Genomic DNA, 13,826 nt, shown 5'->3' with positions numbered 1-13,826 from the left:
TCCAAAAGAATGCTTTGGAAAGATTCAGAAGAATCCTTTGGAAGGATTCAGAGGAATCCTTTGGAAGGATTCAGAGGAATCCTTTGGAAGGATTCAGAGGAATCCTTTGGAAGGATTCAGAGGGATCCTTTGGAAGGATTCAAAAGAATCCTTTGGAAAGATTCAGAAGAATCCTTTGGAAGGATTCAGAGGAATCCTTTGGAAGGATTCAGAGGAATCCTTTGGAAGGATTCAGAGGAATCCTTTGGAAGGATTCAGAGGAATCCTTTGGAAGGATTCAGAGGAATCCTTTGGAAGGATTCAGAGGGATCCTTTGGTAGGATTCAGAAGAATCCTTTGGAAGGATTCAGAAGAATCCTTTGGAAGGATTCAGAGGAATCCTTTGGAAGGACTCAGAGGAATCCTTTGGAAGGATTCAGAGGAATCCTTTGGAAGGATTCAGAGGAATCCTTTGGAAGGATTCAGAGGAATCCTTTGGAAGGATTCAGAGGAATCCTTTGGAAGGATTCAGAGGAATCCTTTGGAAGGATTCAGAGGAATCCTTTGGAAGGATTCAGAGGAATCCTTTGGAAGGATTCAGAGGAATCCTTTGGAAGGATTCAGAGGAATCCTTTGGAAGGATTCAGAGGAATCCTTTGGAAGGATTCAGAGGAATCCTTTGGAAGGATTCAGAGGAATCCTTTGGAAGGATTCAGAGGAATTCTGTGGAAGGATTCAGAGGAATCCTTTGGAAGGATTCAGAGGAATCCTTTGGAAGGATTCAGAGGAATCCTTTGGAAGGATTCAGAGGAATCCTTTGGAAGGATTCAGAGGAATCCTTTGGAAGGATTCAGAGGAATCCTTTGGAAGGATTCAGAGGAATCCTTTGGAAGGATTCAGAGGAATCCTTTGGAAGGATTCAGAGGAATCCTTTGGAAGGATTCAGAGGAATCCTTTGGAAGGATTCAGAGGAATCCTTTGGAAGGATTCAGAGGAATCCTTTGGAAGGATTCAGAGGAATCCTTTGGAAGGATTCAGAGGAATCCTTTGGAAGGATTCAGAGGAATCCTTTGGAAGAATTCAGAGGAATCTTTTGGAAGGATTCAGAGGAATCCTTTGGAAGAATTCAGAGGAATCCTTTGGAAGGATTCAGAGGAATCCTTTGGAAGGATTCAGAGGAATCCTTTGGAAGGATTCAGAGGAATCCTTTGGAAGGATTCAGAGGAATTCTTTGGAAGGATTCATAGGAATCCTTTGGAAGGATTCATAGGAATCTTTTGGAAGGATTCAGAGAAATCCTTTGCAAGGATTCAGAGGAATCCTTTGGAAGGATTCAGAGGAATCCTTGGGAAGGATTCAGAGGAATCCTTGGGAAGGATTCAGAGGAATCCTTGGGAAGGATTCAGAGGAATCCTTGGAAAGGATTCAGAGGAATCCTTGGGAAGGATTCAGAGGAATCCTTGGAAAGGATTCAGAGGAATCCTTTGGAATGATTCAGAGGAATCCTTTGGAATGATTCAGAGGGATCCTTTGGTAGGATTCAGAAGAATCCTTTGGAAGGATTCAGAAGAATCCTTTGGAAGGATTCAGAGGAATCCTTTGGAAGGACTCAGAGGAATCCTTTGGAAGGATTCAGAGGAATCCTTTGGAAGGATTCAGAGGAATCCTTTGGAAGGATTCAGAGGAATCCTTTGGAAGGATTCAGAGGAATCCTTTGGAAGGATTCAGAGGAATCCTTTGGAAGGATTCAGAGGAATCCTTTGGAAGGATTCAGAGGAATCCTTTGGAAGGATTCAGAGGAATCCTTTGGAAGGATTCAGAGGAATCCTTTGGAAGGATTCAGAGGAATCCTTTGGAAGGATTCAGAGGAATCCTTTGGAAGGATTCAGAGGAATCCTTTGGAAGGATTCAGAGGAATCCTTTGAAGGATTCAGAGAATCTTTGAAGGATTCAGAGGAGTCCTTTGGAAGGATTCAGAGGAATCCTTTGGAAGGATTCAGAGGAATCCTTTGGAAGGATTCAGAGGAATCCTTTGGAGGGATTCAGAGGAATCCTTTGGAAGGATTCAGAGGAATCCTTTGGGAGGATTCAGAGGAATCCTTTGGAAGGATTCAGAGGAATCCTTTGGAAGGATTCAGAGGAATCCTGTGGAAGGCTTCCGAGGAAAGCTTTGGAAGGAGTCAGAGGGATGCGTTTGGAGGATTCGTAGGAATCCTTTGGGAGGATTCAGAGGAATCCTGTGGAAGGATTCAGAGGAATCCTTTGGAAGGATTCAGAGGAATCCTTTGGAAGGATTCAGAGGAACTTTGGAAGGATTCAGAGGAATCCTTTGGAAGAGGAATTCCTTTGGAAGGATTCAGAGGAATCCTTTGGAAGGATTCAGAAATATCGTTTCGAAATCTCATAAGAATCTTTTGGAAGGATTTCAAAGAATCCTTTGGAAGGATTCAGAGGAATCCTTTGGAAGGATTCAGAAGAATCCTTCAGAAGATTTCAGAAGAATGCTTTGGAAGGATTCAGAGGAATCCTTTGGAAGGATTCAGAGGAATCCTTTGGAAGGATTCAGAGGAATCCTTTGGAAGGATTCAGAGGAATCCTTTGGAAGGATTCAGAGGAATCCTTTGGAAGGATTCAGAGGAATCCTTTGGAAGGATTCAGAGGAATCCTTTGAAAGAGGAATCCTTTGGAAGGATTCAGAGGAATCCTTTGGAAGGATTCAGAGGAATCCTTTGGAAGGATTCAGAGGAATCCTTTGGAAGGATTCAGAGGAATCCTTTGGAAGGATTCAGAGGAATCCTTTGGAAGGATTCAGAGGAATCCTTTGGAAGGATTCAGAGGAATCCTTTGGAAGGATTCAGAGGAATCCTTTGGAAGGATTCAGAGGAATCCTTTGGAAGGATTCAGAGGAATCCTTTGGAAGGATTCAGAGGAATCCTTTGGAAGGATTCAGAGGAATCCTTTGGAAGGATTCAGAGGAATCCTTTGGAAGGATTCAGAGGAATCCTTTGGAAGGATTCAGGAGAATCATTTGGAAGGATTCAGAGGAATCCTTTGGAAGGATTCAGAGGAATCCTTTGGAAGGATTCAGAGGAATCCTTTGGAAGGATTCAGAGGAATCCTTTGGAAGGATTCAGAGGAATCCTTTGGAAGGATTCAGAGGAATCCTTTGGAAGGATTCAGAGGAATCCTTTGGAAGGATTCAGAGGAATCCTTTGGAAGGATTCAGAGGAATCCTTTGGAAGGATTCAGAGGAATCCTTTGGAAGGATTCAGAGGAATCCTTTGGAAGGATTCAGAGGAATCCTTTGGAAGGATTCAGAGGAATCCTTTGGAAGGATTCAGAGGAATCCTTTGGAAGGATTCAGAGGAATCCTTTGAAGGATTCAGAGGAATCCTTTGGAAGGATTCAGAGGAATCCTTTGGAAGGATTCAGAGGAATCCTTTGAAGGATTCAGAGGAACTTTGGAAGGATTCAGAGGAATCCTTTGGAAGGATTCAGAGGAATCCTTTGAAGGATTCAGAGGAATCCTTTGGAAGGATTCAGAGGAATCCTTTGGAAGGATTCAGAGGAATCCTTTGGAAGGGTTCAGAGGAACTTGGGAAGGATTCAGAGGAATCCTTGGGAAGGATTCAGAGGAATCCTTGGGAAGGATTCAGAGGAATCCTTGGGAAGGATTCAGAGGAATCCTTTGGAAGGATTCAGAGGAACTTTGGAAGGATTCAGAGGAATCCTTTGGAAGGATTCAGAGGAATCCTTTGGAAGGATTCAGAGGAATCCTTTGAAGGATTCAGAGGAATCCTTTGGAAGGATTCAGAGGAATCCTTTGGAAGGATTCAGAGGAATCCTTTGAAGGATTCAGAGGAATCTTTTGGAAGGATTCAGAGGAATCCTTTGGAAGGATTCAGAGGAATCCTTTGGAAGGATTCAGAGGAATCCTTTGGAAGGATTCAGAGGAATCCTTTGGAAGGATTCAGAGGAATCCTTTGGAAGGATTCAGAGGAATCCTTTGGAAGGATTCAGAGGAATCCTTTGGAAGGATTCAGAGGAATCCTTTGGAAGGATTCAGAGGAATCCTTTGGAAGGATTCAGAGGAATCCTTTGGAAGGATTCAGAGGAATCCTTTGGAAGGATTCAGAGGAATCCTTTGGAAGGATTCAGAGGAATCCTTTGGAAGGATTCAGAGGAATCCTTTGGAAGGGTTCAGAGGATGGGAAGGATTCAGAGGAATCCTTGGGAAGGATTCAGAGGAATCCTTGGGAAGGATTCAGAGGAACTTTGGAAGGATTCAGAGGAATCCTTTGGAAGGATTCAGAGGAATCCTTTGGAAGGATTCAGAGGAATCCTTTGGAAGGATTCAGAGGAATCCTTTGGAAGGATTCAGAGGAATCCTTTGGAAGGATTCAGAGGAATCCTTTGGAAGGATTCAGAGGAATCCTTTGGAAGGATTCAGAGGAATCCTTTGGAAGGATTCAGAGGAATCCTTTGGAAGGATTCAGAGGAATCCTTTGGAAGGATTCAGAGGAATCCTTTGGAAGGATTCAGAGAAATCCTTTGGAAGGATTCAGAGGAATCCTTTGGAAGGATTCAGAGGAATCCTTTGGAAGGATTCAGGGGAATCCTTTGGAAGGATTCAGAGGAATCCTTTGGAAGGATTCAGAGGAATCCTTTGGAAGGACTCAGAGGAATCCTTTGGAAGGATTCAGAAGAATCCTTTGGAAGGATTCAGAGGAATCCTCTGGAAGGATTCAGAGGAATCTTCTGGAAGGATTCAGAGGAATCCTTTGGAAGTATTCAGAGGAATCCTTTGGAAGTATTCAGAGGAATCCTTTGGAAGTATTCAGAGGAATCCTTTGGAAGTATTCAGAGGAATCCTTTGGAAGTATTCAGAGGAATCCTTTGGAAGGATTCAGAGGAATCCTTTGGAAGGATTCAGAGGAATCCTTTGGAAGGATTCAGAGGAATCCTTTGGAAGGATTCAGAGGAATCCTTTGGAAGGATTCAGAGGAATCCTTTGGAAGGATTCAGAGGAATCCTTTGGAAGGATTCAGAGGAATCCTTTGGAAGGATTCAGAGGAATCCTTTGGAAGGATTCAGAGGAATCCTTTGGAAGGATTCAGAGGAATCCTTTGGAAGGATTCAGAGGAATCCTTTGGAAGGATTCAGAGGAATCCTTTGGAAGGATTCAGAGGAATCCTTTGGAAGGATTCAGAGGAATCCTTTGGAAGGATTCAGAGGAATCCTTTGGAAGGATTCAGAGGAATCCTTTGGAAGGATTCAGAGGAATCCTTTGGAAGGATTCAGAGGAATATAAGGAATAATTCTTTGGAAGGATTTAAAACTATCGTTTGGAAAACTCAGAAGAATTTATTGAAAGGATTTCAAAGAAACCTTTGGAAGGATTCAGAAGAATCCTTTGAAAGATTTCAGAAGAATACTTTGGAAGGACTCCGAAGATTTCTTTAGAAGGATTCAGAAGATTTGCTCACATGGATTCAAAAGAATCCTTAGGAAATACTCAGAACAATATTTTTAAAGAATTCAGAATAATGCTTGGGAAGAGTTCAAAAAATCCTTGGGATGGATTTAGAACCATCCGTAGAGAGGAAGCAGATGATCTTTTGGAAGGATTCAGAAGAATCCGTGGCATGGTTCAGTAAAAAACTCTTCTCTTGTGATGGATTTTAGATTTTAGAACAAGGTATAGAGTAGAGGAGTAGAGCAAAATCCTTCGATTCGATTGAGTAGAATCATTTGTTTGGTTCCAGTGGGATGCAATGATTTCATAGCATTAAATCCAAACGGACGTAGTCAACAGAAGGATCAAATCTGTGCTAAGTAGTTAACGGCACGCGTCGTCCCTTCCATCAACACATCATCAATCAGCGTCATCTATTAAGCGGTTTAGAGCGCCGCCGTCGGTTGTGGTTCGGCTAACAACCGCCCTTTAACTGCAAAACCGTTTCGGGGCTCCTATTCCAATTGCGACGATAATGTCCTGCATCATATTTCAAACCGGAATCAACAACGACGTTTATTTTCCTATTGCCGTTGTTGTGGTGGCTCGAATATGGTCACAAATCCATTCTAGTCCGGAGGGGGGTGGCCTACGCACACATACACACGCACAATTGTGAAAAAACAAGCACGCATTTGTGTGGCTAAGAAATCCACTGAGTAAATGGAAGAAAATGGCAACGGAGAAAGCCTAGAGCGAGTGGATGTGAGGATGTGAGTGGTGCTGAGTGGCGAAAGGATATTGAAAGGGGTATTTTATGACGGGGATGGTTTTAAAACCGTGTGTAGAGAGGTTCTATGAGGAGTATCTTCTGTACACTAATCCGATGAGGCTATTTGGGCGCACAACATCGTGTGTTGCTGTTTGGTGAGAAGTGTCTTCCTTTTCAGGAGATGTGTGTCTGTTGATTAGCTATGTGAGGAGAAAGAAAATCTGCAATTTAGTGGTGATGGGTGTGTAGGCGTTTGGCCTGTGAGTGTGTAACAAATAAAAGCGATTTATCTTCCAGTTTTCTCCACGGGATTATAAACGTACTCTGGGTTGGAGTATTCTGGGTTGGGTTAGAATGGTTCGGCATGGACGAATTCGGAATCTGGCGTTTTATGGCAAATGATAAACGCATGAAAAGATTGAGATAAGAGGAAGAGAAAAATGGTAACGTGTGGCGAAAAGTTGGAAGTGGAAAATAAATATAGGAAATGAAGAAATTATTCGCAGAGGGATATTTTTGCAGAAATAAATATCACCCAGCGAGTCGTGTTAGATGTTTGTCCACCGCACGAAAGCAATGTGCTTAGGTAAACCGATTTCAGGCCAAGATTAGCCAGCAGTTGGGGCAGTTGTTGGCCTTGTGCTGCCTCCCAGGGACTGGGAGTTGTCTTGTGAGCTAAAGGGAAATCGGTTCATCCCAAGCGATCATTGCCGAGCGGAGTACTGAAGAAAGTGTAAAATGAAAAATAGATATTTGATAGATTTGAGAGTTGCTTGTTTTCACATTGTGTCTCGATAAATAACAGCAAGCTGCACTTCGTCATAGGGATGTGGAGAAAACTTCTGTGAAACATGTCATATTTTGTTCCATTTGCGTTTAAAGTTTCTGGCGTTCATCTTTTTTGTATTATACTTTTGTTTCTAATCACAGGTATTTCAAAATTCGTTTGTCTTTAGCACGTTTTAATATCAACAAAATCAAGTGAAATTGAGTGGAATTGCACCTTTTTAAGCGACGTTTACGCCATGTTTGGGGAACTTATTTTCTATATATCACTGTGTAATGGTGGATTATAAAATAAATTTGAAAACAATTTGTGACAATTCCGGTAGATACTTACAGCTTTCTATTTCTATATGACATAACTGTCTATCCATTGGAAAATATTGTAAATTCATTGGACATGATGCTGTGATTGTTAATCTGCAATAAGTAAATAGCATAATGAGACAACGTGTACTTACAATAGAATCCAATGTTCTTATGCTTTCTAGATTTGCTTGCCGCGTACTGTTTTCTTTTGGAAACAAAATCAAATCAAATTTGGGTGTTAAATAAGTACATCGATTGGGAGTAAACAACATAGCTTTTCTGATCATCATCACTGAGCTTTTGATTCTATGATAAGACTTCAGCGTCCCACGATTGACGACGTCATACATTTGAGGGGTGGCAAAATGGGGAATGAGTGTAGGCTTCCAACAGGCGTTCACGATAAATACAAGCTAAAAAGCCTAGCTTTGAGATCTGAATTAGCTTTCATTCAACTGAAAACGCCTGCTGGAGGAATCCAAATGTCGTAGTAGAGTGAGCAATCAGATGGGTAATTTGTTTATCGCATTGTTAGAATAGATAAGATCACATCAAAGTAGATCGGACCACACAGTACATAGTTTCTTGATTGCTAGTTTTAAGAGCACACACACGTGCGCACCCGCTGGCAAAGCTTTGGGATGGACTTTGCGTCGGGAAGCGGGTGCCAGGGTGGTGTGTACCAGAAAAACTACACTGCTCGGTGATACAGATTCGGCTTGGCTTGCTACTGGTTAGAACAGAAGAACACTTACACGAGGAGTTTTTCAGGAAGTTCGAGATAGGAAATTTGGTGGGATTTTGGGGAACAATTACTGGTAATGTGCAATACTATTTGACGATGGAAGTTGACTTTCTACTAATCATGAAAAAAAATTGAGTAATTCCGTATGGGATTGCATAAGTAAAATTTATGATATTCAAAAAAAACTTTCCTTGAAGAATTTTGAAAATTTTCTGTATGACGAATTTGAAAGAAGGCTTCATTAGAATTAAGGATTCTAGCTAGGTACGTATTTTTTCATGATCTTGAACTTCTCATCCCATAAAATCTGTCCTCTTAAGGTGCTCGCAAATATTCACTCGAGAAATAGTATTGGCGATACAGGGAACGATTAGCGAGGGAGGGAAGCACACGAAATAACCAAAAATTGTAATACCTATTTAGTTGTATTTGTTACGAAAACAATCAAACAAAAATATCCTACAATTAATTCTATAAAAACATTCTCAAAACTAAAAAAAAAAAAAACCGAAAAGGAAGAAATATGTCGATTAATTATTCTGCTCCGCCGAGACGCGGCCCGAGCCAATAACTTACAAACTAAAGTTACGATCGGTTAGTGGTGTTGTTGCGTTGAAATCTTACCGAATACTTCTAGTTATAGATCCAGAATGATGTATTCTTATAAATTCATTGCTAGTAGTCGCTATATGAAAGTATGATTGTTTCTCGTTTACAAAAAACGTGTCGGGTACCCAAATATTCTTAATGAACTCAGATCCAACTGACAGTGTTTCTACACCCGGCCTTTTTCTGTAAGCTAAACGTGGATCAGTCCAAAATTGTCGAAAGTAGAAATCCAATGTGAAATCCTATTTGGTTGCAAGTCGGTGGTTCGATTTTGGTTGCGGGTTTAGCATTTGATTGTTAACAATTGGCGATTGACGAATTATTATTTTTTACATTTATTTGTTTTTATTATGTTTTTGATGGCGAGAGCGAAACCGGCCGATGATGAGATGATTTTTTCCGGACGATGTCATTTGTGTTTGCGGATTTTCGTTTTGTTTTTCGCATTGATTACGGTTGTTTTGCACAACGCGCGGAGGGAAAGAGAAGAAGAGAAGAAAAAACCAACGGTTACAAAATTGGGCACTGCTGTTGAATAATTAACAATTGGGGTAATTTGATTTGTTTTTCTTATAGGATTAATTCAAAATTAACTAACTGCTTGTTTTAATCAACTGAATATATCAATTAAAATAAATACACCAATGCAAAAACACAAATCGATTATAAGCATTTGGTAACACACACTAGTACAAGGTAACTATATGTAACGAAAAATCCGATAACGACACAAACGAGCGATGGGCTGTGTGGGAGATAGAGAGGGTGTGTCTTTAATTAAAATTAAAACCCGAGGAGCTTTAATCAATTTATCACTGTCATCGCGAACGACTGGGACTTGTTGCGACAGACTCGTTAGCAGCCGGTGGAAATCGGATATTTGCTCCACTGTTGAGCGTCACCATCGATGATGAAGTTAAAGGGGATTTGCTCTCATTAGAGCTTCCTTTCATTGATTCGAGCATAGGGATTAATGTGCAATTGTAGCTTTGTACTTTTCGTGAATTTTGAAATTTTTGAGGTTTGGGAGATTTTTCTGATACTTTTTAAAACATTGAAAAACTTCAGGAAACAAATCTATTGAAATCTCGAAGTTTCGCACTCAGGGTGGGTTTCAAAGGAATTGGGGGGAAATCAGATTGTTATTTGAAGGAATTTCTATTGAAATTTTGAAAACTTATTGAAAAAAAAATGCCAAAGGCCACTAGGCCGAAAGTTATTTCGCCGAATATTCATTTGGCCGAACAGACCATCATGCCGAACAGACCATTAGGCCGAGAGCCATTTGGCCGAATAGGACATTTGTCCGAATAGGTCATTTGTCCGAATAGGACATTTGGCCGAATAGGTCATTTGGCCGAATAGGTCATTTATCCGAATATGTCATATGGCCGGATAGGACATTTGGCCGAATAGGATATTTGGCCGAATAGGACATTTGGCCGAATAGGCTATTTGGTCGATTAGGACATTTGGTTGAATAGGACATTTGGCCGAATAGGACGTTTGGCCGAATAGGACATTTGGCCGAATAGGACATTTCGCCAAATAGGTCGTTTAGCCGAATTGGTCATTTGGCTGAATAGGTTATTTGGCCGAATAGGACATTTGGACGAATAGGACATTCGGCCGAATATGACGTTTGGCCGAGTAGGATATTTGGTCGAATAGGAAATTTGGCCTAATAGGACATTTGGCCCAAAAGTACATTTCGCCGAATAGTCCATTTGGCCGAATAGGACGTTTGGCCGAATAGGACATGTGGTCGAATAGGACATTTGGCTGAATAGGACATTTGGCTGAATTAGACATTTGGCCGAATAGTACATTTGGCCAAATAGGTCATTTAGCCGAATAGGTCATTTGGCTGAATAGGACATTTAGCCGAATAGGACATTTGGTCGAATAGGACATTTGGTCGAATAGGACATTTGGCCCAAAAGGACATTTCGCCGAATAGATCATTTAGCCGAATGGTCCATTTTGCGAAAATAGGACGTTTGGCCGAATAGGACATATGGTCGAATAGGACATTTGGCTGAATAGGACATTTGGCTGAATAGGACATTTGGCTAAATTTGACATTTGGCCGAATAGTACATTTGGCCGAATAGGACATTTGGCCAAATAGGACATTTAACCGAATAGGTCATTCAGCCAAATAGGAAATTGGGCCAAATAGGACATTTGGTCGAATAGGACATTTGGCCGAATAGGACATTTTGTTGAATAGGACATTTGGCCAAACAGGACATTTAACCGAATAGGTCATTTGGCCGAATAGGACATTTGACCGAATAGGACATTTGACCGAATAGGACATTTGACCGAATAGGACATTTGGCCGAACAGGACAGACGTCTCACTACTCACTTCTCATTTTTCACAGTGAAAAGTGAAAAATGAGGAGTGAGAAGTGAGACGTCGCACTTCTCATTTCTAATTTCTCACTTCTTACTGTAAAAAGTGAGAGGCGCGTAGTGAGTAGTGAGACGTCTCACTGCTTACTTCGAGATTCTCTTTTTTAAAGTGAGAAATGAGGAGTAAGAATTGAGATGTCTCATCACTCATTTTTCATTTCTCTATCTTACTTCGAGCTTCTCATGTTTTAAAGTGAGAAGTGAGAAATGAGGAGTGAGAATTGACATATCTTATCACTCATTTCTCATTTTCACTGCTTACTGTTAAAAGTTAGAAGCGCGAAATGAATTCTCGCTTTTGACAGGAAGCAGTTAGAAAAGAAGAGTGAGAATGGAGATGTCTCACTTCTCTCTCCTCATTTCTCACTTCTCACTATGAAAATTAATAGTGAGTAGTGAGTAGCGAGACGTCTGCCCTGTTCGACCTAATGTCCTATTCGGCTAAATGTCCCATTTGGCCCAATGTCGTATGCGGCTAAATGTCCATTTCGACCAAATGTCATTTACGGGTCAATGTCGTATTTTGCCAAATGACCTAGTCTGCGAAATGTCGTATTCGGCCGGTTGACCCGTTCGGCCAGATGGGTTTCGGCCTAATGGTTTGTTCGGCCTAGTGGCATTCGGCCAAATGGCTTTCGGTCGAATGGGTTTCCGCCAAACGACCCTTCCCCGATTTGTTGCTAAGTTAATATTGGCTCTCCTTTTGAGCAGTTTCGATCATATTTTCACCGTAATTCGATTACTAGTATAAATCTGCTTGTCTCCAGTAGATTTGTTTGATGGAAAAATATCAAAATTTATGTGAAGGTTGCCAGTAGAACAATGAAAAATTCAATGAAATTCACAGACATCTGCGAAATTAATCAAGTGATTGCATCCTGCTCCTTTAAAAGTCTATTATGAATTAATCTTTTTAATTCATTTCTGTTCTCAACCTTTTAAATTCAAACAAACAAACATTATTTTTTAGTATTTGAAATTTTAACTTGTGAACTACATACAAAGTTCACAATTATAGCAAGTGACGGCACAGAGGTTAGTACCTACTCGAGTTTTAATTTCAATTTCAAAGACATCACCCTCTGCGGTACTCGGTTCTTCCTCCTTAGAAAGATGTATGACTTTGACGTTTGCGGCGGCGACGACGGTCTCTTGAGTCGGTTCAACCACTACGTAGTCCTCTTCGAACGGAGTTTTCTTTTCCGCAGACATATTTTCACTGTTGTGCTTTTAATCGAGTAAATCGTACATCCTTCTGAGAATTGTGGACTGATATATAGATACGTGTGGTTCGAGTAAAGCTCTATCTAGTAGCTTGGTGGTGGTTAAGTGTTATTTATGAGATGCGCTTAAATTTAAGGAAACACATTCATAGTTTTATTGCAGCACACGGTGAACACAGACACTCAAGCACACACACACACAGATTCAACGTACGCAGTTCTAGAACGAATCTGGAAAAAATGAGAAAATTGCACACATTTCCTAGCGGTACACTTGTTTAGTGACTGTACCATCTGTGCTAGGTGGTAGAATGTCTGCCTACAGTAAGTTGAGCACGATAAGAAGCAATGACGAAATGAAAATGGAAACGAAAAAGTTTATCTTATATTGCACCACTGTTTTTGGGGGAGGGTGTAAGGGCGGTTGGTTTCTTTGGCCGGTGTTGGTGTAGGTGGGTGGCGGTGATGGGAAGCTTATGGAGCCACGTGGTGAAACGGATACATATGACACACGTACGGAAGAACCTGCCTGGGGGGATATACTTTCGTAGTGTCAAACAGTTCGTGTTGGGGAGACACTACTGGGAGGAGGCTGCGGGCTGTGATAGTGTTATTATTTTTATAGTTATTATTATTTTGTTATGAACGGATCTCATTCGGGCGAAATAGAAAAAGGAAAATATTTGGCTCGATTCTGAATTCGGCTTATAGAGAAAAGCATGCAGAACTGTGGGGGAGGTGGAAGAACGGGTCGGAACATACATCTTTTCCTTGGTATAGGGATTTCCTCGGAAAACTTTTGTCGCAGTCCAGCTCTTGTGCTACTACGTATTTAGTATTGAAGTTTGAATGCTTTGAAGTGTTTGCGTGTGTAAGTATGTGAGAGTGGCAACTTTGTACCAGCTTGGAGCATTTTTCCGGTTTAACCCGTTTAGGAGGAATGAGGCGTGCTGATAATGGCGTTCGGAGAGCGTAACAACATTTGGGGCCGTAAGAAATTTTGCTTAACGGAGTGTAAAAGTATCTTTCGTTCCGTGACTTGAAACTTCTTAGCATAACACCACTGAGGAATCGCTAGTTCCGAGTTACTATACTTCCTTGAATACCAAGAAGGGTTTAGAGATTATGGATTACATGTCCACAATTTCAGGTTGATTGATGACCCAGGTCACACTGAATGGAGGTGCTGTACACATATTTACCTTTAAATTTTCATAAATAGGTTTCGATGCGTCGACTGATCCTTTTAATCTTCATTTTTAATCTTCAAAAGTTAGCTCGCAATTCTGTGAACAGTGCTCTTCTATTGACATCTTATTTTTTTAGGTGCCTTGATACGTTCTGATCTGATGTCGAATGTTGAGATATTTTAGCTTTTTAAATTGATGCGTTCCCCTTGTTTTTGTTTGATTTTCATCTCGCCTTCCGCACCATTTACCCAACGAAAGAAAGTTGAAGTGAGGTGTCGAACCCAACGGTAGTCACATTTTATTCGCTTTATTCCATAAGCATTGAGCTTTTGCACCCTGAA

General features: G+C 41.0%; 1 protein-coding gene across 13 annotated transcripts in view; it reads right to left on the bottom strand.

Moving 5' to 3' along the window:
• The window catches only part of LOC134218489 (gamma-aminobutyric acid receptor subunit beta), a 269,248-nt gene that overhangs the window by 81,123 nt on the left and 174,299 nt on the right, over positions 1-13,826 (bottom strand). For all 13 annotated transcript variants that reach the window (XM_062697556.1, XM_062697555.1, XM_062697557.1 and 10 more), the window contains 2 exons: positions 8,668-8,894; positions 7,327-7,409 (listed from right to left, as the gene is read on the bottom strand). In XM_062697556.1, coding sequence (XP_062553540.1) covers positions 7,327-7,409; positions 8,668-8,894 — 310 coding nt within the window. The remainder of the gene's footprint in view (positions 1-7,326; positions 7,410-8,667; positions 8,895-13,826) is intronic.

Source organism: Armigeres subalbatus, chromosome 2 (genome assembly GCF_024139115.2).
Source record: "Armigeres subalbatus isolate Guangzhou_Male chromosome 2, GZ_Asu_2, whole genome shotgun sequence".
Classification (NCBI taxonomy): Eukaryota; Metazoa; Arthropoda; class Insecta; order Diptera; family Culicidae; genus Armigeres; species Armigeres subalbatus.
The sequence above is the reverse complement of the archived record's forward strand: the minus strand, read 5'-3'. Positions and strand labels throughout refer to the sequence as shown.